Consider the following 24,106-nt stretch of genomic DNA (forward strand, 5'->3'; position numbering starts at 1 on the left):
GTTTGTGCTCTTGGCAGCCCCCGGTGGTCACAATAGGCATAGCATGCATTTACCTTAAAGGAGAAAAGCCACTAGAACTCAAAAATTCTGTGGAATCTCCTCTTACCTTATCCAGCCGCAGGGTGCTGTTTACACAGACCCAATCTTCACCTCTCACGGTGGGCTCCGTTTGAAAAAACCGTCAGAGACTGGGGCCCCCATCAGTAGGGGGATCCAACAGTTCTGGGACCGTAAAGCACCTCGCCAGAAATTAGGAAGTTTAAAGCCATTTTCTGATCTGCGGGGTCCAGCTCTCTAAAAAGAGAAGCGTTACGGGTAAAACCTCGTTTCTTCGGACACGAGGCCCGGGTACCATTCAATTCGGCCATGAAAAGACACTTTGAATGGATCCGGTTCGCCTGGCTTGCCCCAGTATAGGATCTTAGGATATTCCCTTTGGAGCTCAGCACAGGACATCTTTACACGTCCAACACCTAAGACACTGGCGTAAAAACTGAGGTATCCCTGCAAGGGGGAGGGATTATATAGGGGGTTGAACTTCCTGATAGGGTGTGCCAGTGTCCAATCACCAGTGATACCTATATAACCCATCAGTAATTACTGTGGCTCTGTGTCCCGTGATGTTCGAGAAAGAAATATATATATATATATATATTTTTTTTACTTTGTGCTATAAAACATATCCAACAGAATAGTTTTAAAAAATTTGAATTTGTTCATAAATGTAGGCCAATGTGTATTCTGCTACATATTTTTTGGTAAAAAAAAAAAAAAAAATCCCAATAAACGTATATTGACTGGTTTGTGCAAAAGTTATAGTGTCTACAAACCATGGTATATATACTGGAATTGTTATACTAGTAATGGTGGTGATCAGCGACTTACAGCAGGACTGCAATATTGCGGCAGCCAATCTGACACTAACTAACACTTTGTGGGAACTCTAATACAGTGATCAGTGCTAAAAATATGCACTGCCACTGTACTAAGCACACTGGCTGGGAAGATGTTAAACATCTAGGGCGATCAAAGGGTTAAATGTGTGCTAACCAGTGTTTTTGTGTGTACTGTGTGCTGCTTTTACTAATGGATGTGCTGGATTTTATTCCCTTTGCAGGGAAATAAAATCCATCACATCCCTGCTGACAGGACAGAGTTCTGCATTGTTTACATATGCAGAGCTCCGTCCAGCCTCTCTCCTTACAGGTCAGGCATCCATTGGCTGGCACCTGCTGGCTTCTGTTGTGACTAATCACAACAGAATCGGCGCGCCCCCAACCCAGAAGTGCAGAATCACGTATATATATGTGATTCTGCTCAGAACGGCCGCCTTGTAGCAGTAAATCTGCTATAGGGCGGTTGGCAAGTGGTTAAAGCGGAGTTCCACCCAAAAATGAAACTTCTGCTTTAAGGGAGGCGACCCCCTGACATGCCACATTTGGCATGTCATTTTATTGGGGGGGGGGAGCGGATACCCTCTTTTTAGAGGGTCCCAGCTCCCACTCTTCCCAGCGCACCGCGGCACCGGAAGGGAGATCACCTCTCCCCCCCTCCCTCTCGGCAATCATCTGGGACATGTCGCGCATGAGCAATGGGTGCCGGCTGTGAAGCCACAGCTGGGGGCCCACAGTTACAATGCCGGCGCCGCAGAGAGGAGGGGGAGACGAGCGGGGCTTCGTTCCCCTGCAGCGCTGGACCCTGGGACGGGTAAGTGTCCGATTATTAAAAGTCAGCAGCTGCAGTATTTGTAGCTGCTGACTTTTATTTTTTTTTTTAAACAGAACTCCACTTTACGGAAGAAAATTCACTTTGCAAACAGAAAACTCAGTTGTAATTTCATTACTTATATGATTGAGAACGCAAGAGAAGAAGTGGGAACACCCTTGAGTGGAGGTGAACTCCAGAAGTCCAAATTGGGCAGGAACAGTCAAGAACTATGGTTGAGGGACTGGGAGTTCTCTGATCTGGAGTCCCTAAGAGATAGAACAAGCCTACAAGACTCCACCTACAATTAAATTACCCCTTCCCTTCCCTGCTCTCTTACAGATTCATCACACAGCAGTTCCAGGATCTGTTTCACAGTCCGCGGGGAGAATGGCTGAGATGCAGCACTCTGGCTTTCATCATCCATAGCTTTTACCGGATCTCTCTGTCCATCAGCAGCTGACACAAAAGAAGAAAGAGAGACATTAACCCTAAACCAAACTTCTGAAATAATGAGAACATTTACCGGTGTATTATATAGAACATGCATATCTCACCCATGGAATCAGCATGAACCTTTATTTCTCCTTGTTTTCTTCACTTCCTGCCTCGTTTATACATTAAAAAAAGACCTATACACACATTTTCAAGTTGGCGTTTGTTTATCTTTGAAATACTTAATAAAAATTATTGGAAACAAAAAAAAGACCTAAACATAAATCAGAACTCCAGGATTAAAAATAAACTGCCCAGCTGCAGCATAAAATAAGAAAAGCGACTTGTTGCTGCTAAATATTTCATTTTAGATAAAGTAAGAGAGGGTAAAAACCCTTGTCCATTTTTCTTTTTTATTTGCCATTCATTTCCTGTTGAGATTTCCTTTCATTTCCTGTCCCATTGAGATTTCCCTTCACTTCCTGTCTCATTGAGATTTCTCTTCACTTCCTGTCCCATTGAGATTTCCCTTCACTTCCTGTCCCATTTAGCTTTCCCTTCACTTCTTGTTCCATTGAGATTGCCCTTCACTTCCTGTCCCATTGAGATTTCCCTTCACTTCCTGTCCCATTGAGATTTCCCTTCACTACTTGTCCCATTGAGATTTCCCTTCACTTCCTGTCCCATTGAGATTTCCCTTCACTTCCTGTCCCATTGAGATTTCCCTTCACTACTTGTCCCATTGAGATTTCCCTTCACTACTTGTCCCATTGAGATTTCCCTTCACTTCCTGTCCCATTGAGATTTCCCTTCACTTCCTGTCCCATTGAGATTGCCCTTCACTTCCTGTCCCATTGAGATTTCCCTTCACTTCCTGTCCCATTGAGATTTCCCTTCACTACTTGTCCCATTGAGATTTCCCTTCACTCCCTGTCCCATTGAGATTTCCCTTCACTTCCTGTCCCATTGAGATTTCCCTTCACTTATTGTCCCATTGAGATTTCCCTTCACTTCCTGTCCCATTGGGATTTCTCTTCACTTCCTGTCCCATCACCACAGCAGGAAGTTAGAGGAAACCCTTTCACAGTGAGGGGGAAATCCCTGGTTGTCACCAGAGCTACTGTCCCCATTGGAATGTTTCTCCTCTAATTCCTGTTCTGACAGCTCAAAATTTGGGATTTTCTTTCATATTTACTTTTGGCCATAACAATCACCACGTCAATTAGTAGGAACAAGCCTCTATAACAAGGAGTACAAACAATAAAAAATAGTTTTTCTTTCAGTTCTACTTTAAAATTGGATATAAAAGTGTTAGACATGTGCAGAATGGAAAAATGTGTTTTGTTTTGTATATATACGTTATATTTTGTTTAGTTACGGAATTCATTTAGTATCGTTCAGAATTCGTTTTGTTTCATTTTCGTTATATTTTGTTTCGTTTATTAATTTTCTAAGAAATTACAAATTTTCAAAACGATTATAATTCGGATCGGTCGAAAAATGATCAACCAGTTTTGAATTCCGTGTGAAGAATAGCTGGTTGTTACAAAGCCAGACGCCACGTCCTTAACAACCGATGACTCACAGCTGTCAGCGGGCTTTCCCATCGACAGCTGAAATGTAAACAAAACAATGTCAGTAACAGAAAATTCAGAAAAAAAAAACAGCGTGGGGTACCCCCCAATCCATACCAGTCCCTTTGGGTCTGATATGGATTCTAAGGGGAACCCCACCTCAAAATAAAAAAAAAAAAAAAACGGCGTAGGGCCCCCCCCCCAAAATCCATACCAGACCCTTATCCGAGCATGCAGCCCGGCAGGCCAGGAAAGGGGGGGGGCAAGCATGCTGAACCATATCAGGCGACATGTTCTCAACATGGGGGGGTACTTTAGGGCAGGGCAGGGGTGCTCTGCCCCACAACACTGGGCTGTAGTTGTGGGGGTCTGCGGGTGGGGGATTATCGGAATCTGGGACCCCCTTTAACAAGGGGGCCACCAGATCCCGGCTCCCCGCGCCCATGTGAATGACCCATTCACCAAAAATGTGTAAAAAGTGAATATAGACAGTACACGAGTTTTTGATAATTCCTTTATTAAAAAATAAAAAACAATGTCCCCCGATGTAGATCCATCTCGCGCCGCACACCGCATCGCCGAACCTGACTGCCTAATCCTCCGTCTGACATTTCCTAAATAGCTGATGACATCACCGGGTGACCCCTCCCTCTTGCCTCTTATGACGTCACCGACTGGGGCATGCTGGGTCTGTGACGTCACAAGGGGGCGGGTCACCAGTTAACGTCACAAGATGACCTTACCTATTTAAGTACTGTCACCCGGCAGAATAGGCATTAGGCGGTCAGTCTTTGCCACGGGCGGAGCTTCTTTTTTTTTCTTTTTGGGTCTGGGGGTGTGGGGGGGGGGGGGCGTTGTGATTGACGATAGATATCTTTTTTTTTTAATTCTTTTAATAAAGGTCTTGTCAAAAACCGTCTACTATTTTTTTTTTTTAATATTTGACACTTTTTTTGGTGAATGAGTAGAGGTGCAATATACCCTATACTCATAGGGTACATCTGGGGGCCCCCTTGTTAAAGGGGATTCCATATTCCGATAAGCCCCTGCCTGCAGACCCCCACAACCACCCCTTAGAGTTGTCGGGAAGAGTCCCTTGTCCCCATGCACTTGCAGAGCCCCCCTGCCCCAAAGTACCCACACCCCCCCCATATTGAGGGCATGTGGCCTGGTATGGTGCAGGGGGGGCGCTTGCTCGTCCCCCCTTTCTGGCCTGCCAGGCTGCATGCTTGGATAAGGGTCTGGTATGGATTTTGGGGGAGACCCCACTTTTTTTTTTTTTTTTCATTTTGGAATGGGGTTCCCCTTAAAACCCCAAAGGGCCTGGTATGGACTGGGGGGGACCCCACACCATATTTTTCTTAATTTTAAATAGTCGGGCTGGCAATTGCAACTGTGAGTCCATTTAAATCTGATTTGACTCAATTTTTTTCTTTAGAAATGTAATTTTTGCTGCAACAGATTCTATACACGGTACAGATGCGCTACTTTACAGGCAGACTAAGGGGACCTCCCAGGCACTATAGTTAAAGGAATTTGTCATTTTTATTGTTTCACATAAAGTGTGAACTCCACTTAAAGTGAAACAATAAAAATTATATGGTTTGGGCGCTCACTTGTTTCCCCCCCCCCCCCTCTCCTGACCTGCCAGGCTGCATGCTCGGATAAGGGCCTGGTATGGATTGGTGCCGTGTATGATTTGTATTCGGACCAAAGCGAATTGCACATGTCTAATAAGTGTTAATGGTAAAATAAAGCTGTCAATGGTCTTGAATAAATGAAAAGTAACAGAAGGACTTGAATACTTTTTTTTTTTTTTTTTTTTGGAGAAAAGGTGATGGCCACTGGTCTTCTGTAGGTCTCCAAACTGGGTCATGTAATCTCAGCTAATCATAGATTGGCTGATAACTCCTTTAATCAAAGATCATGTGACCCAATACTTACACTTTCAGGTATGTGACAATTACTAAAGCAAGCCCAGAGGCATGTTTTCCCCAGGTATGTTTTTTAAACCTTATTTCTCAATACTCTTTATGTACTCCCAGCTAAAGATAGCTGTAAATAAAGTGAATTTCCTTCAGTAAAAGTTTCCACATAAGTTTCTACATGGCCCTTCCCAATGCCTTAAAATAGTAGGTTTGCTTCTTCCCTCGCCATTAATCTCACTGATGCAGAGCGGACACAGACACAGCCCGCTGTCCTCTATGGGCTGTCGGATGGAAACAGACCACGTGTCCGTTTCCATCCGACTGTCATCCAATCTGCCACATTGATAGGGAATGGATCCCCATCCATCTGTTTTTAGCGGACAGAATCGGATTGGATGTCGGCACACATGTCACACATGTCCGTTGACATATGCGGCTCCATTGAGGGCAACGGATGGTCCGATAGGGTCCAACTGAAGAACTGACAGGCGAACCTGATCGGTCCAACCGTGTGAAAGGGGCCCTAGGTGAGAATGAGGTTTCACTCTCTGCTTAAGTGAAGGGATATGTGGTGTTCCAGGAGGCATTACTATACTCCATTCTCAAGATCTGGCGCTGTGTCACTGGAGAAAGCAGGAAGATAGGGGACTCTGCATGACAGAAAAAGAAAGATGATGGGCACCGGACAGGACGTGTAGCAGGACATCTGGGTGAGAGAAGAGGACAACACTGGATCTACTGGGCTTGCAAGTACGAGATTACAGCACAAAAATAGAAGCAGCAAGAGGGAGAATATATACAGTATATTTCACTTGGTGGGTGAAGTTCCTCCTTAACATATCAGCATACAGTAGATTTGTTTTAAAGACAAATTCCACCAAAAAAATAATAAATGCACATATATTAGCAGAAATAAAAATGTGCATTTATTATTTTTTTGCAAATGAGCCTGCAAAGCATTGCAACCATGATCAGTGGATGGCGGGCGCAATGCCAGGCTCCTGCGCACTTTTCCTTCTGCTCTATGTTCATACTGATATAATTAACCATTAAGAACTACAAGTCCGTTGTCTCCTGTGGTAGAAGGTGGGACTTGTAGTTTATTTATTCACAGACCTGCTTGGCACCGTGTTAGGTTACAACCTAAATATGGGTGTAACATAGTCATAAAAGTGGTTAGCCATTAAAGAGCTTAACTAAAGTACCGTTTGTATGTATAATGGCCACATATTATAACCCCCATAATATAACTCCAAATACATACACTGGGTTTCAGGGTTTATGAGTTCTTTGGGAGTGAGGGGGGTTTTCTACAGTTATTACTGAATCTCTGAAATCAATAATTATAGTAAAATCAATGAGTATTTTATTACACATATACTTTAAATATCACATTACAATTGTTTGATTAAGAAACCCAACCTTTCAGGAAAACTTCATGTAGCTCCATATTTGTGTTTGCCACAATATTAGTGTGGTCAGGTTTATCTAATACAAGACACAACTCTCACCTGCAGCAGACATGACTTCCTGTGCCAGCTGGCTGGCAGTCTTTTGCTGCTTGAGTTGAGGTACCAGAGGCCCGACATTGTCCATAAACTGAAGATCTGGAGCAATCCATGGCAGACCAAGCTGCTGCTCTTGGATGATTCGATCGGCGTCCAGTGCTCGGTACACCAGCTGTTTGATCTCCTCCTCATTCATTATCCAGATGTCATGGAACTTCTTAGCATCCACAGAGGCAAAATGTCTACCAAGAAAGTTGCATGTTCAGTACACCGCCCAATATCTACAACCTTAGATATAGTAACAATATTTAAAAAAAGGGGTATTTCTACCTCCTCTGTGCAATGGTATTGCAATGGTATTGCAATGGTATTGCAGAGTGGTCTCTTACCTCCTTTCCTGGAATCCCCCGCTAAAACTGGTCACTCTTCTCCTCTGGGTGCCCCCTCAGCAAGCCAAATGCTGGGAGAGCACCCATGCAGGCGTGCTCCCAAGCTGGGCTGTGTGTGTCAATAGACACACATGTGTTATCACAGCTAAGCCATGCCCCCTGCTCCCTCGTCACAGGATTTGACTGACAGCAGCAGGAGCCAATGGTTCCCGGTGCTGTAAAGGTCTCCTATGAGAGAGGGAAGACTGGGGAGAATAGCTACATTGGATTGTGAGAGGAGACAGGTAAGTATTCTAGGGGGCGAGGAGTGAAACATTTTGCATACATGTGACCAGTACTAACGGGATCTTGGATCAGTGTTTTTACCAGGTAAGTACTTCATTTCTTCTGTTCTCTCTTTTTACTCATTCCAGAAAGTCTTATGTCTTTATGTTAACATTTCAACATAGGTCTGCTTCAAGGAGCTCAATAAAGCTCTGTTTGTATCATAGGTGTGCGCACAGGGTGTGCCAGGTGTGCTGCAGATTCCCCCTGTTTAGACCCCTGATATTTCACCAAAGCCCCCTAAGGGAGCTCCTAAAAATATTTTAAAATAATAATCTAAAAAAAAAAAAAATAATTAAAAAAACTACAGACACCATCCACTGCCCTACTGACACCAATCTCTGCCCTACTGATATTGTCCACTGCCCTGCTGACATCGCCCACTGCCCTGCTGACATCGCCCACTGCCCTGCTGACATCGCCCACTGCCCTGCTGACACCACCCACTGCCCTGCTGGAACCGTCCACTGCCCTGCTGGAACCGTCCACTGCCCCGCTGGAACCGTCCACTGCCCCACTGGAACCGTCCACTGCCCCACTGGAACCGTCCACTGCCCCACTGGAACCGTCCACTGCCCCACTGGAACCGTCCACTGCCCCACTGGAACTGTCCACTGCCCTGCTGACACCGCCCACTGCCCTGCTGGCACCGTCCACTGCCCTGCTGACACTGTCCTACTGACACCAATCTCTGCTCTACTGACATCGTCCACTGCTCTGCTGACACCGTCTACTGGCCTGCCGACACCGTCTACTGGCCTGCCGACACCGTCTACTGGCCTGCCGACACCGTCTACTGGCCTGCCGACACCGTCTACTGGCCTGCCGACACCGTCTACTGGCCTGCCGACACCGTCTACTGGCCTGCCGACACCGTCTACTGGCCTGCCGACACCGTCTACTGGCCTGCCGACACCGTCTACTGGCCTGCCGACACCGTCTACTGGCCTGCCGACACCGTCTACTGGCCTGCCGACACCGCCCACTGGCCTGCCGACACCGCCCACTGTTCTGCCGACACCGCCCACTGTTCTGCCGACACCGCCCACTGTTCTGCCGACACCGTCCACTGTTCTGCCGACACCGTCCACTGTTCTGCCGACACCGTCCACTGTTCTGCCGACACCGTCCACTGTTCTGCCGACACCGTCCACTGCCCTACTTGCACCGTCTACTGCTCTACTGACACTGTCCACTGTCCTACTGACATGTCCACTGCCCTGCTGACACCGTCCACTGCCCTGCTGACACCGTCCACTGCCCTACTGACACCAATTTCTGCACTACTGACACCGTCCACTGCTGTGCTGACACCGTCTACTACTGTGCTGACACCGTCCACTACTGTGCTGACACCGTCCACTACTGTGCTGACACCGTTCACTGCCGTGCTGACACCGTCCACTGCCGTGCTGACACCGTCCACTGCCGTGCTGACACCGTCCACTGCCCTTCTAACACTGTCCACTGCCCTGCTGACACCGTCCACTGCTCTACTGACACCGCCCACTGCTCTACTGACACCGCCCACTGCTCTACTGACACCGCCCACTGCTCTACTGACACTGTCCTACTGACACCAATCTCTGCTCTACTGACACCACCTACTGCTCTACTGACACTGTCCACTGCTCTACTGACACAAATCTCTGCCCTACTGACACCGTCCACTGCCATACTGGCACCATCGGCTGCCATACTGGAATTGTCCACTGCCATACTAACACTGTCCACTGCCCTACTGGCACCGTCCACTGCCTTACTGGCAAAGTTCACTGCTCCACTGACACCGTCCACTGTCCTACTGACACCAAATCTCTGCCCTACTGACACCGCCCACTACTCTACTGACACCGTCCACTGCCAATACTGGCATTGTCCACTGCCCTACTGACACCGTCCACTGGTTGTCCTACTGACACCAATCTCTGCTCTACTGACACTGTCCACTGCTCTACGAACACCATATATACACATGCACACTCACATATGTGTTTGAGCTTTGGGGTGCACATCTATATAAGCATGCTGGATTCATTCAACATTCCAAAACCATGGGTCTTAATATAGAATTGCCCTCAATTGTGGATATAACAGCCTTCACTATTCTGGGAAGGCTTTCCTCAAGATTGTGTCTTGAGGATTTGAGCCTTTATGTGGTCAGGTACTGATGTTGGATGAGCAGAATTGGCTTGCACAATCAGGATTTCTAAATCCCTAATCCGTAGGGTTGAAATCAGGGCCATGTGCAGATCAGTCAAGTTCCTCCACACCACACTCATCAGTGTTCAGTAAGTGCAGAGGTCAGGGCTCCGGTCACTACTCCTCCACACCAAATTCATCAAACCATGTCTTTATGGAGCTGACTTTGTACAGGGGCACAGTCATGCTGGAAGAGAAAAGGACCTTCCGAAACCACTACCACAGATTCGAAAAAGCACAATTGTCTACAAGGTCTGCTGTAGCATTAATAGTGAAACAGTACCCTTTACTGGAAAAAATTTCAAGGGGTCCCTAAATACTTCTGCCCATATAGTTTCAACAAAAGCAAGTTGTGAATTTTACTAAATATGGACTTTATATTAGGCCAATAGTTTTGCTGCACATGCTATGGTAAGGGCGAAGGGCTTATACCTACCCTGGTGGAAAGGATGGAGATAGTTTTCTCGCCATGGTTACACTTATGTAAGTTTCTGGACAACGGAAGTGAAGGCAAGAAACAAAAACTATGATATACTAAGACTGGCCATACTGTGACCTGTCAGACCTTGTAGCACCGCTCCAAGCAAGAGTGCAGTTTGATTCCATGCTGGTGCTCAGAAATAGGGGTGCGGTTGTCAAATCTCACACATCCTGAGGTGCCAGTAGAAAAGTTTTAAGACACCAATCAACCAGCCTGATCCATGTAGAGTGTATATGACATCCTCAGTCAGCGCTGCTCCACCCCCTACGCCTACTGATGCATCTCGCTCTGCCCACCGGGGCTCAGTCATAGAGGTCAGTGGAGCAGCGAGGCCGTCATATACACAGATATGTACATTTACATGGATTGGGCTGGATAAGCGACATCTTAAACCTTTAAGACTGGCCATACATTTTACATAAACCACGGGCTGAAGGAAAGAAAATCGCTTGATTCCTTCATCAACACAGTCAGTGTTAATGGGGGAATCCTGCTGAGCTATTGTATTCTGACAGCGGGAGATTCAATTCCAGTACAACTAGCCTTCACCCATAATTGGATCAAAATTTGTCTGGGTCCTGCTGAACCGGATGAATTTCGATCTGTCTATGACCGGCTTAGAGCATAAAACACTCACTGAACAGGCATCTTGCATTAGCTCAATTACATTAGCTGGATTTGCTAATAAGGGAGGAGGGCATGATGATGGAAGGCACCCAGCTGAGAATTTAGGTGACATGAAATAAGATGTCAGTCTGAGTGATATTGGTATCTTTATCGGGTTTGTCCAGTATCAGGACAGGCTCATCCAGCATCCAAGGCAAGGATCAAGAATTGTGCCCCCTCCCCCACTGTTAATACTTGTTGTAGAATGGGTGTACCACTCTGCATCTATTTGTTGCACTTTTGCTGCGCCCAGGGCAGGTGACCCTCCTGCCCACCCCTTGTCCCATCTATGGATTTAGTGAGTTATATTTTGGAAGAAATCTCAACACTCACCCAAAACCTCTTTCTCAATCTCTCTCTCTCTTTCAACATTGGCTTAATAGACAGTATTCCAGCAATCAAGTAATAGAAAATAACTGACCTTATCTTCCTCTGCAGTTCCTTGTATTGCTCCACAATCCTCTTAAAGTCATCAGTCAGTGACTGGTTTTCCTCCTTATATTGCTTGATCTGTTTGTCCAGTTTTATTCTCAGATTGTTCAAAACATCTTGCAACCTGGCCAAGGTAAATGAGATGTTACATGCGCTGGTTATCGATTTCTGATACTTGACTTGGTTGTTTTTGTCCCACAGATGTTTAGTAGGTTATATAGGTATATAGATATTATAGGTTGTTCAATTTGTGTTACACAACTGTTACACCTGAAATATGAACTCATCACATCCGAAAAAGTAATTGCAAACTAATGGTGAAAGCTGAACTCCAGACAAACAGCAAAGTGCAGATTAAATACATACACAGAAGCTGTGTTACCCACCAAAGGATTTATATTTCTGTCCATCCAGTCCTGAGATTTACACAGCTCTGTCTGGCAGGCCAGGAGACCTGATTTATCTGCTGCAGGTTTATTTTTCACTCAGGGGTCTTGTTCCTCCACCAGCCTGTGAATGGACAGTGAAAGGAGAATCAGCACACGTATGAGCTCATCTTTTTGTCACTCTGATCTCCCCTGCTATCAGAATGCTCCATGTTAACACATGATCATTGCGGCGCACCCGATTGGCTCATTGTGATGATTCTCCTTTCCCAGTCCAAGTTCTACCATACAGTAGACTGTAAAGCCTGTACACAATATAAGTTTTTTTTTGTTCAACCCAGTGATATCTACTGTTGTGCTCTTGTGTTTTGACAGGGGGACTAATACCACCAAAAGAAAGCTCTATTTGTGTGAATTTTTTTTTTTATGGGTACAGTGTTGCATGACTGTGGAATTGTTATTCACAGCATGACAGAACTGAAAGCTGAAAATTTACCTACGCAGGAAGGGGGTGAAAGTGCCCAGTAGGCAAATGGTTAAAAACAAAAACCATTGTCACCAAGATAGAATCTGGTCTAAATTTTTACAGCTGTCACTAGAACGAGTGGTGACAGGAACACCTGTTCTGGTGACAATTGTTCTGGTGACATTAGGAGCGATCAAAGGGTTGTCAAAATGTGTAACTAGCCTTTGTTTGTGTACTGTGTAAGAGGTGCTTTTGCTAGGGGAAGGCATGGATCCCGTGTCCCTGCTTCGCCTACTGACAGAACGGCAATCTGCCTTGTTTACAGCAAGACAATGATCCCAAACACAAAACCAAGGAAACTCTCAATTGGTTTCAAAGAATGAAAATAAAGCTGCTAGAATGGCCCCAGCCAATCACTTGACTTGAATCCAATAGAAAATTTATGGAAAGAACTAAAGATCAGAGTTCATAGAAGAAGCCTACGGAACCTTCAAGATTTGAAGACAGTGTGGAAGAATGGGCCAAAATCACACCTGAGCAATGCATTTCTCCATACAGGAGACGTCTTGAAGCTGTCATTACCAACAAAGGATTTTGAACCAAGTATTAAATACATTTCAGTTAGCGTGTCTTTTTGCACCTCCCTTTCTTCGTGTGTTCAATACTTTTTCCCTGTGTCATTCCATTTTATTATTCATAACTTGATTTCTGAACTTATTTGTTTTGGTTTCTTTATATGTATGGATTGCATTGGTGGTTATCAACAACCCTTATATTTGCCTAGAAAAATGGTGACTTGTTTAAGACTTATTTTACCCACTGTATATACGTGATCCGGCACACAGGTGCCGCCCTATTTCAGTAAAACTGCTGTAGGGTGGACTTGAACTGGTTAATGAGAGGTTCCTTTGGATGTGTCGGATTGCTCTAAAATTTGTTTTTTTTCCCTTCCCCTAACAGTGGTGGTTGGTAAAGTTACCTTGTGATCTTTCTCTTCTGCTGGGATTTAGTGATGGTGTTCTCCTCATCCCTCTTCCTCAACACTTGGAAGTTGTACTCCAATTTTTCTTGATTCAATTGAAAGGTGGCTTTTATGTGTTGAAGCTGTTGCTGGAGGATCTGTGACCATCAGAGAAAGGAAAATGATTAGATATGGTATCTGAGTGTGACCTCCAGACCTCAATTTATTTATTGGTATTCCTGCTCCTGTGACGGCTCTCCCATAGATTAAAGTGGGAGCACAATTTATATAGGCACTTAGACTTTCAAGTGGGACACACTTTCTATAGGCACTTCAACAATATAGTGCAACCACACTTTATATAAAAACTTTGACATTAGAATGGGACCACACTTTCTATAGGCACTTCAACAATAAAGTGGGATTGAGCTTTATGTAGGCACTTTGACAATAGAATGGGGCCACACTTTATACAGGTACTTTGACATTGGAATGGGACCATACTTTACATAAGAACTTTGACATTAGCATGTACTATACTTTATATACTGTGTAAGATTCTCGTTTTTACGGTAATAATAACGATATTTCAATAATTCATATTGATGAGGAAAGTTCCAAGAAAGTCCATTAAGTTCTCATGTAAAAACTCAAAAATTGATTTAATAATAAAAATAGCAAAATATTACAAGAACAATATCAACGTATAGAATGTCATTATTAATGTATTATATTCTTAAGATGAAGATTGAATCAGATGTGTGTGTGTATGTAGATGTATTCAATGTCTCGTGGAGTGAGTGTCTGCAGCAGAATCCTCGTGATGTGAGTGTCTGCCAGAAAAAATCTATGTTTAACTCCTTTTACTCCTAAATTCAGCCCCCACCTTCTCCTAAAAAGGCAGGCTTGTCTTAAAGGTTCCTAATTGACATGTAGTCCTAAAGAAAATCGTGGGATTTCCTGAGACATATCTTTCCTTCCACCTCTCACAAGGGTGGGGGTAAACATTCCTGAGGAGTGACCAAAAACAGTGTGTAAACCTATTTTAACATATACAACATAAATTTCCTTTAACTTCTAAATCAAATACTACATATATCAGTATGTATATTATATTCATTTAAAACGCAATGTTCTTATTAATATCCTAATCAAGAAATGTTGTAATATAAAGGACTTATTATGATCTTAACTATGATGTGATAGGGGGCGGTGAGAGCTCAACTCACTCTTAATTACTAACACATGTTGACTCTACATAGAACTGCTTATGAAGTTTATAACAATGTATATTTTAACAGATATAAAAGTCTTATATAATTGCACTTTTTCCATACATATACGAGATATAAATATATATATTAATTTAACTCAATTATTCTGTAAGATCTAATACATTCATTCTTTTGTTAATTGATGAATAATAAATTCTAACATATTGTAGGCAGGTTGACATTATAATGGAATCACACTTTATATAGGCAGTTTGACATTAAAGTGGGACCACACTTTGTATAGGCACGTCAACAATATAGTGGGGCTGTGCAGTATATAGGCACTTTGATATTAGCATGAGACCACACTTTATACAGCCACTTTGACATTGGAGTGGGACTATACTTTACAAAGTTACCTCGGTTATGAGTGGGACTACACTTTATACAGGTACTTTTACATTATACGTGGGATAATACTTTCTATAGGCACTTTACCATTAGAATGGATCCACACTTTCTATAGGCACTTTGACATGATGTTAAGGTTATTTTTAACAAACATGTGCAATTGTTCTTACAAAAATATATCAAGCTGGTTTTAATTAGGACTCCCTGATGGCAGCAGGTGGGAAGTTAGGGAATTTTACACTGGGTACACCCTCACCTGACAAACACACCTATATGAGCTTGTTGGACCCTCCAAAACTATGGGCATTAATATTGGGTTGGCCTGCCTTTATGGATATAACAGACTCCACTCTTCTGGGAAGCCTTTCTACAAGACTTTGGAGTGGGTCTGTGGGAATTTGTGTCCATTCAGGAAAAAGAGCATTAGCATAGTCTGGTGCTGAGTTGGTTGAGAAAACCTGGCTCACAATCAGCATTCCAATTAATGCCAAAGGTGATCGGTAGGGTTGAGATCAGGACTCTGTGCAGGTCACTCGACTTCCTCTACACCAAATGCATCAAACCATGACTTTATAGAGCTGGCTTTGTCTACAGGGGCACAGTGATGCTGAAACAGAAAAGAACCTTCCTGCAAACTGTTCTCACAAGGTTGGAAGTGCCCATTTGTCTAAAATGTTTTTGTAGAATGTAGGATTAACAGAACCCTTCAATGGAAACATCTGACCTCAATAATTTGGAGGGGCTTCTACATATTTTTTGCCAGAAAATGTGACGGTTTTCACAAACTTTTGGTCATGTAGCGCAGAAAGAGGGGGATTACTTATCTGGCTGTTACAGGAGAAATACTGGGTCCCATGAATTGTAAACCTTATGATCAAGCATGTCTTCTGGAAACACTCATTAACTACAACTGCCACTAAGCCTCTCTCTTTCATTGTTATGTTATAGCAGTAGTAGAGTCTTGTACTGTGTTAGTCTTAGATTCTACTTTGTTAAATTAGTAATGAACCTAGGAAGATCTGGGGTCTGCTATGAGACACTTCTACAAAGAAAAAACTCCTTGTCCCTTTAAAAAAAAAGGGAGCACAGTGACCGCGGACACAGAACGAAACTAGTATCACACATCTATATTTGAATGAGATAATATCACTGATATATGGGGCCTATAGGTCAAAATTAATATGCTTTTTTAAGGTTCTCATTTTATGAACCTTGTTACAGCAATAAACAATTCAGCATGTGGGCATCATGTGAACATGGACAGAAAATGTAACACTGACCTGCACATCGGTCTCCAGTTTGATCTTGATAATGTTATATTCCTCGCCATCCTGCACCCGGAGCTGGTTCAGCTGTTTCTCGCACTCCTCCACCTTCTTCATACGGTTTAACAGATTCTCCAGCTACCATATACAATACACCCAATTAGAGGGCAGATTATTCATTTACACTGATATGATCACCATTCTGATTAACACACTGCTGTACAAATGTAGGGTGCTGAATCTCCCTAGTGGACAGGGGTTCTAACCCTTCCAAATGATCACATATATCCAAAACAAACAAAAAAAAAAAAGAAAAAATTTAGTTCTCCATTCCCCCTCCCTCCCCGCAATTTTCTGGGACATGTCACAGGACCCAGAAGCTTGCCCGGCCATTGAGGAGGCACAGTGCAACTCATGCATGCGCAGTCCACACCCGGCTGTGAAGCCCCAAGCTGTCACAGCCGGGTGCCTACACATGTAATGCTGGCGCCGGGGAGAGATGAGGGAGAGAAGTAAGGATTCGGGTGGCCGCATCGCTGGATCGTAGGACAGGTGAGTGTGTGTTTATTAAAAATCAGCAGCTACACTTTTTGTAGCTGCTGACTTGTAATAAACTCAAAAACGGCTGGAACTTCGCTAATATTTTTTTTCAGAAAGCCTAAACTCTCTCATACAGTGCTGTGAAAAAGTATTTGCCCCCTTCCTGATTTTTTATTTTTTGCATATTTGTTACACCTAAATGATTCAGATCATAAAGCAAATTTAAATATTACACATAGATATCCAGAGTAAATACAAAATGCAATTTTTAAATGATGATTTCATTTATTAAAGGGGGAAAAAATCTGTCCAAACCTGCCTGGCCCTATGTGAAAAAGTAATTCTCATCAGTCCAATTCTGTGGACTGATGCGACAAAAGTTGAACTTTTTGGAAGGTGTGCGTCCCGTTACATCTGGCGTAAAACTAACACAGCATTTCATAAAAAGAACATCATACCAACAGTCAAACATGGTGGCGGTAATGTGATGGTCTGGGGCTGCTTTGCAGCTTCAGGATCTGGATGACTTGCCATAATTGATGGAATCGTGACTGCTGCTCTCTATCAGAAAATCCTGAAGGAGAATGTCCGGCCATCAGTTTGTGATCTCAAGCTCAAGTTATGCAGCAGGACAATGATCCAGAACACACCATCAAGTCAACCTCTGAATGGTTCAAAAAAATAAAAATAAAAATGGAGGTTTTAGAATGGCCTAGTCAAAGTCCAGACCTAAATCCAATTGAGATGCTGTGGCATGACTTTAAACAGGGCATTCATGCTGGAAAACCCTCCAATGCGGCTAAATTAAAACAATTCTGCAAAGAAGAGTGGGGCAAAATTTCTCCACGGCCATGTGATAGTTATAGCAAACATTTAATTGCCGTTGATGCCAAGGGTGGCTCAACCAGTTATTAGGTTTAGGGGGCAATTACTTTTTCACATAGGGCCAGGCAGATTTGGACAGCTTTTTTCCTTAATAAATAAAATCATCATTTAAAAAATTGCATTTTGTATTTACTCGGGTTATCTTTGTGTAATATTTAAAAAAAAAAAAAATTAGTAAGGGGGCAAATACTTTTTGACAGCACTGTACCTACCTGTGCAATGGTCCAGCACTGGCGCTAGGATCTTCTGAGCACTGGTTTACAGGCCTCTTCATTGGCCATCGGGGGATGACAGCACTCCTGCGCATTCGGCACTCGGAGACTGGCCCAGCACTGTAAGCTGAGCTGCACATGCGCAGCTCAGTTTACAGTGCCAGAAGAGATGCCGAACAGGCAGGTTGGGGGCATTTTATTGAAGGAGAGACTGTGCATGTCGCTTCTGAAATAAAAGCCTGACTGGTCACAGTTTTTTTAACAGCGGGACTTTAGTTCTGCTTTAATATATGGCCTAGTACTTACATTTTATACTACTTAAAGGCACTTGTCCTGGATTGCTCAGGGTCACTTCCCTAAACTTCTGGTTGGGGAGTGAGCACAAAAAAGCCTCACAGAAATGTCACATGACCTCATCAGGACTACACGTCACATCGTCGCTAGAGCCATCTAGACAAAAATCACAAGTGTCCTGTCCTTACAGACTTGTAGAGATGATGCAATCACTGACTTTGAACCGGATATCCTGAAGAGTGAAGTTAAGTGGGCCTTAGAAAGCACTGCTAATAACAAAGCTAGCGGAAGTGATGGTATCCCAGCTGAATATGCCAACAAATTTGGAAAACTCAACAATGGCCACAAGACTGGAAGAGGTCCGTTTACATTCCGATACCAAAGAAAGGCAGCGCCAAAGAATGTTCAAACTACCATACGATCGTATACATTTCACACGCTAGCAAGGTTATGCTGAAAATTCCAAAAGCTAGGCTTCAGCAGTATTGTATGTGAACCGAGTGTTACCACAAGTACAAGCTGGATTACGAAGAGGTAGAGAGAAAATTGAGTACTGTCCGTGATACTTTTTTTATTTGCACTTTGCATTTTTCAGGACAAGCTTTCGGGGTATTTCGGAAGAGCTAGAGGAAATTGCCAACATTCGCTTGATCATGGAGAAATCAAGAGCGTTACAGAAGAATGTCTACTTCTGCTTTATTGACCACAGTAAAGCCTTCGACAGTAAAGCCACAACAAGATGTGGCAAATACTGAAAGAAATGGGAATACCAGACCACCTCACCTGTCTTCTGAAAAACCTGTATGCAAGTCAAGAAGCAACAGTTAGAACAGGACATGGAACAACTGCCTGGTTTAAAATTGATAAAAGGAGTGCAGAAAAGACATATATTGTTACCCTACTTATTTAACTTATATGCAGAGTACATCATGCAAAATGCCAGGATCGATGAATCACAAGCCGGAATTAAGATCACAGGGAGAAATATCAACAACCTGAGATATGCAGACAATACCACACTAATGGCAGAAAGTGAAGAAGAACTAAAGAGTCTCTTAATGAAGGTGAAAGAGGAGAGTGCAAAAACTGGCCTGAAATTGAACATTAAGAAAACTAAGATCATGGCAACCGGTCCCATCACTCCTTGGCATATAGAAGGAGAAGAAATAGAAACAGTGACAGATTTTATCTTCCTAGGCTTCAAGATCACGGCAGACGGTAACTATAGCCATGAAATTTAGAGACGCTTGCTTCTTGGGAGGAAAGCAATGGCAAACCTAGACAACATTATTAAAAGCAGAGACATCACCCTACCGACAAAGTGCCGTATAGTCAAAGCTTTGGTATTCCCAGTAGTACATTATGGCTGTGAAAGTTAGACCATAAGGAAGGCTGAACCCCGAAGAATTGATGCTTTTGAACTATGGTGTTGGAGAAGACTCTTGAAAGTACCTTGGATGGCAAGAAGATCAAACCAGTCAATCCTGAATGAAATCAACCATGAATATTCACTGGAAGGACAGATCCTGAAGCTGAAACTGGAATACTTTGGCCACCTAATGAGAAGAGGGGAATCATTGGAAAAGACCCTAATGCTGGGAAACATGGAAGGAAAAAGGAGAAGAGGACGACAGAAAACAAGATGGATAGATAGCATCATCGAAACAATGAACATGAAATTAAGCAAGCTCCGGGAGGCAGTGGAGGACAGAAAAGTCTGGCGCTATGGTCCATGAGGTGATGAAGAGTCGGACACGACTAAACAACAACACCACCAAGAAACTCAGGAGCCACTGTCCAACACCTGCTTTGGAGGAGACACGGGAGAGAGGCTTGATGTCACGGGCTTTGGGTTTGTCTGTGTGTGTCAATACATGCAGAATTGAGAGGTTGGGATGTAGCTCTTCGTCAGGAGCAAGCACACATGGTAGTTCCTGTCAGGAAAGCACACAGAACACTTGGTAAATTGTGTTCAGTAGGGATTAGCTCAGGTGTGTTTGGAACCTAGGCCAATCCTCCCTGAGTGAGCTTGCCAAGAAGCTGTCACTTGTACTGTGCCAATCATCTCCAGCCTGGGCATTTCTGGGCCCGTAGCCAGTTGTACACAAGTAATGTGTATACGCATGGTGGGGAATGCCTCAGGTGCTTATGATTGGCCCAGTACTGTTACAGCTTCCTGATGGGCTTGGTCAGGTGTATACAGACTAGGATCTGAACACGTCTGAGCTCATTCCTCATCTGCAGCCCTTTTTTTTTTTAAGTGGGTTTAATAACACTTTATACTTTTAAAATGCTTACTCAGAAATATGGAATTCAGCCATTACCTCCTTGTCCTGGCGACTCTGCATGCCCTGCTCCCACCTCTTTCGATCCTTGTCTAACAACTCTCTGCGTTCTTGTTCAAATGATTTCTACAAGACATGGGAATTAAGGGTTAGTGTACAGGTTAGGATGGGGAATGAAACAGTTGGGGTTATTTATCAAAGTGGCACAATGCCAATGAGCAGTGATGTAGTTATTTAAAGGGGTTGTAAAGGTATACATTTTTTCACCTTAATGCATTCTATGCATTAAGGTGAAAAAACTTTTGATAATACTGCCGCCCCCAGCCCCCCCGTTTTACTTACCTGACACCTCGAAACTCGGCCGCTCGTTCCCGACCTCCATTCAGCCGATCAGCCTGGTCGTTGATTGGCTATAGTGGATGGATTGAAAGCAGCGCAGCCATTGGCTCGCGCTGCTGTCAATCATATCCAATGACGCGGCGCGCCAGGGGCGGGGCCGAGTGATACAGCGAGCGGCTATAGCCGCCGGCTGTATCACGGGAGCGCGCCTGCAATAACTAACCACCATGCGAGGGAGCTTGCATTAAGGTGGTTAGTTATTGCGGGGAGGAGCTGAGACAGCCGCCGAGGGATCCCAGAAGAGCAGGTTCGGATCCACTCTGTGCAGAACGAGCTGCACAGTGAAGGTAAGTATAACATGTTTGTTATTTTTAAAGAAAAAAAAAATTTACCTTTACAACCCCTTTAAGAGTTCACCCTAAAATGATATTTCAAGAGTTACACCACATGAATGCTCAAATAATTCAGGTTGTCTAAAACTGGGCAAACACGAATAGATTTTTAGGACAAATGTTTGTATTTCTCAGTGCAAATTCTCATTGCATTCAATGACTTAAAAAAATGTCATTCAAAAGTACTTAAAAATGTTGTTTGCTTTTAACATTCACATTTGGAACAAATGTAATTTCCCAAACAAAAATCACATACACAGAAATGTATTCATTTGATAAAATCTTCCATCCTGCTTCCTCCTTACTAAGGTTGAAAATGAACATCGGTGTGACCCCAGTAAAAATTGAACAATTGAATGAACCCGTCTCAAAACGAAAAATTTCAAATTAAATTCTACTAGTGTACGGCCAAGTTAAAGGCCAAGTTCACCTTTTAACCTAAAAATAATACATGCACATGTTTTTGCAGGTAAAAAATGTGCGTTTTTTTCTCAGGAGCCTGTAGAGCACTGCACCTGCGATGAGCAGATCACAGGTGCAATGTCAGGCTTCTGCAGACACTGCCTGAAGCTTTCTGCCCATATCTGTGTACAGGCTTTCTGTTTCAAAGCTGGAGGAATTGTCAATGAACTACGAAAGTGCTCATCAGCACCCTCACAGTTAATTGAGAACTACAAGTCGTCTGTTGTAGTGGAAGATGGTACTTGTAGTTCATTAATTCACAGATTACTGTGGATCAATGACGCAGCTGTACAGGCAGAACCCCACACAGCCGCGCTGTTTTTAAAATGTGACAGAGGGTGGGGGGAGAAGAGCCCCAGCCTGCTGTCACAGGGGAGGGGATTGGTGGCTGCGGTTGGAGGTGCTGGAGCATGTTAGAGGTTATGCCCTAGATACGGGTGTAATGCCCTGTACACACAGTTGGACTTTCCGATGGAATATGTGCGATCGGAGCATGTTGTCGGAAATTCCGACCGTGTGTGGGCTTCATCGGACTTTTTCCATCGGAATTTCCGACACACAAAGTTTGAGAGCATGCTATAAAATTTTCCGACAACAAAATCCGATCCTTTAAATTTCCGATCGTGTGTACACAAATCCGACGGACAAAGTGCCACGCATGCTCAGAATAAGTTAAGAGAGGAAAGCTATTGGCTACTGCCCCGTTTATAGTCCCGACGTACATGTTTTACGTCACCGCGTTCTTGGCATTCGTAAATTCCGACAACTTTGTGCGACCGTGTGTATGCAAAGCAAGTTTGAGCCAACATCCGTCCGAAAAAATCCATGGATTTTGTTGTCGGAATGTCCGATCAATGTCCGACTCTGTGTACAGGGCATAACGTGTATCATGCTCCAAAAAGGCGAACTTATCTTTAAGTCTGGTACAAGCAGCAGCAAATTAAGTATTACTAATAGAGATAAGGACAAGGTAGGCTGTACCTCGATGAGCAGGAGTTCCTCCCGATAGGTCTTGATGAGGCTTTTCACCTGGTCCTCCATCCTCTCGATAAGCAGGTCAATGTCTTCGGCCTGTTTCTTGAGATCTTTCACATACTGGTCATCTTTCCTCTTCAGCTCCTAAAAAAGTTCAGGAGTCCATATACAAATACTTAAACCTCTTGGATACAATCGGTGCACAAACATGTCATCAGAATCCTCACCTCAGTCATGTAACGTAGTCTGAAATTATTTGCTCTTACAACCCTTTCATCTTAGAGCCTTATTTATGACTGACACATTATTTTTGTTTTAGTGCTCATTAGCTTGTTCTCACCTCATTTTCCTATTACGTTTTTCTAAAATCCGAATGTTGCGCTGGATAAATGAATATCAATAAACGTAAAACTGCTCTTTTAATGCATCCAGGGGCAACAAACAAGTTTTCAAATAGAAGGTCTGACTTTGTTTTTCCTGCACTCTGAGAGCTATAATCACAGGGCCATATCAGTAAGACGAATATATGTCTCCAAATCAGGATCATAAAGGATCACAAAGAGTATCAAGGATCCTCTAGATGTGCATTCTGCTTTGCACATTGCTTGACTGGACTGGCATGCATTTGGGGATGGGCAGTGCTCAGCTGCACCCATACAGGGTCTGCCTGCCTTGTTCAGTTTGTGCTGTTTCTCCAGTGATTACATGAGTGCACTACAGTATAATAATCCTCATTTATGGCTCTTGGCATTGAAGAGGGTTTATTAAAGAGGTAAACTTCCCTTGTTTGTTTGTACCTATAGGTAAGCCTATAATAAGGCTTAAATAATGATATTTGAAGCGCTTCACAATGTGCATGAAAATGAATATATAAGAATAAATATAAATAGTCAAATAAATCCAGCGGTGAGTAAAAATTCCTATAAAATCCAGCAATCAAAATAGTGTAAAATTATTAAAAATTAGTGACACCAAATGTGTAAAAAATTCACATAAAAAATCCACAGCCAAGGAAGCTCTGTGCAGATCAGCAGTTTCACACAGTGTACTGCACTGAATCTGCTCCTGTCTAAGGCGGCTGACTGCTATAGTAAAACCTGCATATGCCTTATCATTATAAGGCACACGTGAGTGGATTGAAGTTTGCCTGTGTACCTTGGTATCCTAACTATTGCACAATGATTGGTTTTTTTCTCTTATCTGCCTGTTTATGATTCCCACATTGGTTGTGAATAGAAGCAAAAAACACATTGGTACTATCAATGAGCACCTTAATTAAGCAAGTGTTTTTAAACAGCTTTGCTAGTGATCAAAAGCTCTATACCAATCAGGATTCTACACCTGTATAATTGAACCTTCTGAATACATCCCTATAT

At 43.4% G+C, this 24,106-nt stretch overlaps 1 protein-coding gene across 1 annotated transcript in view; it reads right to left on the reverse strand.

Moving 5' to 3' along the window:
• DRC1 (dynein regulatory complex subunit 1) overlaps nt 1-24,106 on the reverse strand; it is an 82,308-nt gene that overhangs the window by 32,866 nt on the left and 25,336 nt on the right. The window contains exons 6-12 of the mRNA XM_073625204.1: nt 22,737-22,874; nt 20,602-20,688; nt 16,362-16,484; nt 13,475-13,614; nt 11,633-11,767; nt 7,153-7,391; nt 2,045-2,163 (exon numbers count right to left, since the gene is read on the reverse strand). Of these exons, the coding sequence (XP_073481305.1) occupies nt 2,045-2,163; nt 7,153-7,391; nt 11,633-11,767; nt 13,475-13,614; nt 16,362-16,484; nt 20,602-20,688; nt 22,737-22,874 (981 nt within the window). The remainder of the gene's footprint in view (nt 1-2,044; nt 2,164-7,152; nt 7,392-11,632; nt 11,768-13,474; nt 13,615-16,361; nt 16,485-20,601; nt 20,689-22,736; nt 22,875-24,106) is intronic.

The sequence above is a fragment of the Aquarana catesbeiana genome, linkage group LG04, assembly GCF_042186555.1.
Source record: "Aquarana catesbeiana isolate 2022-GZ linkage group LG04, ASM4218655v1, whole genome shotgun sequence".
NCBI classification, from domain to species: Eukaryota; Metazoa; Chordata; class Amphibia; order Anura; family Ranidae; genus Aquarana; species Aquarana catesbeiana.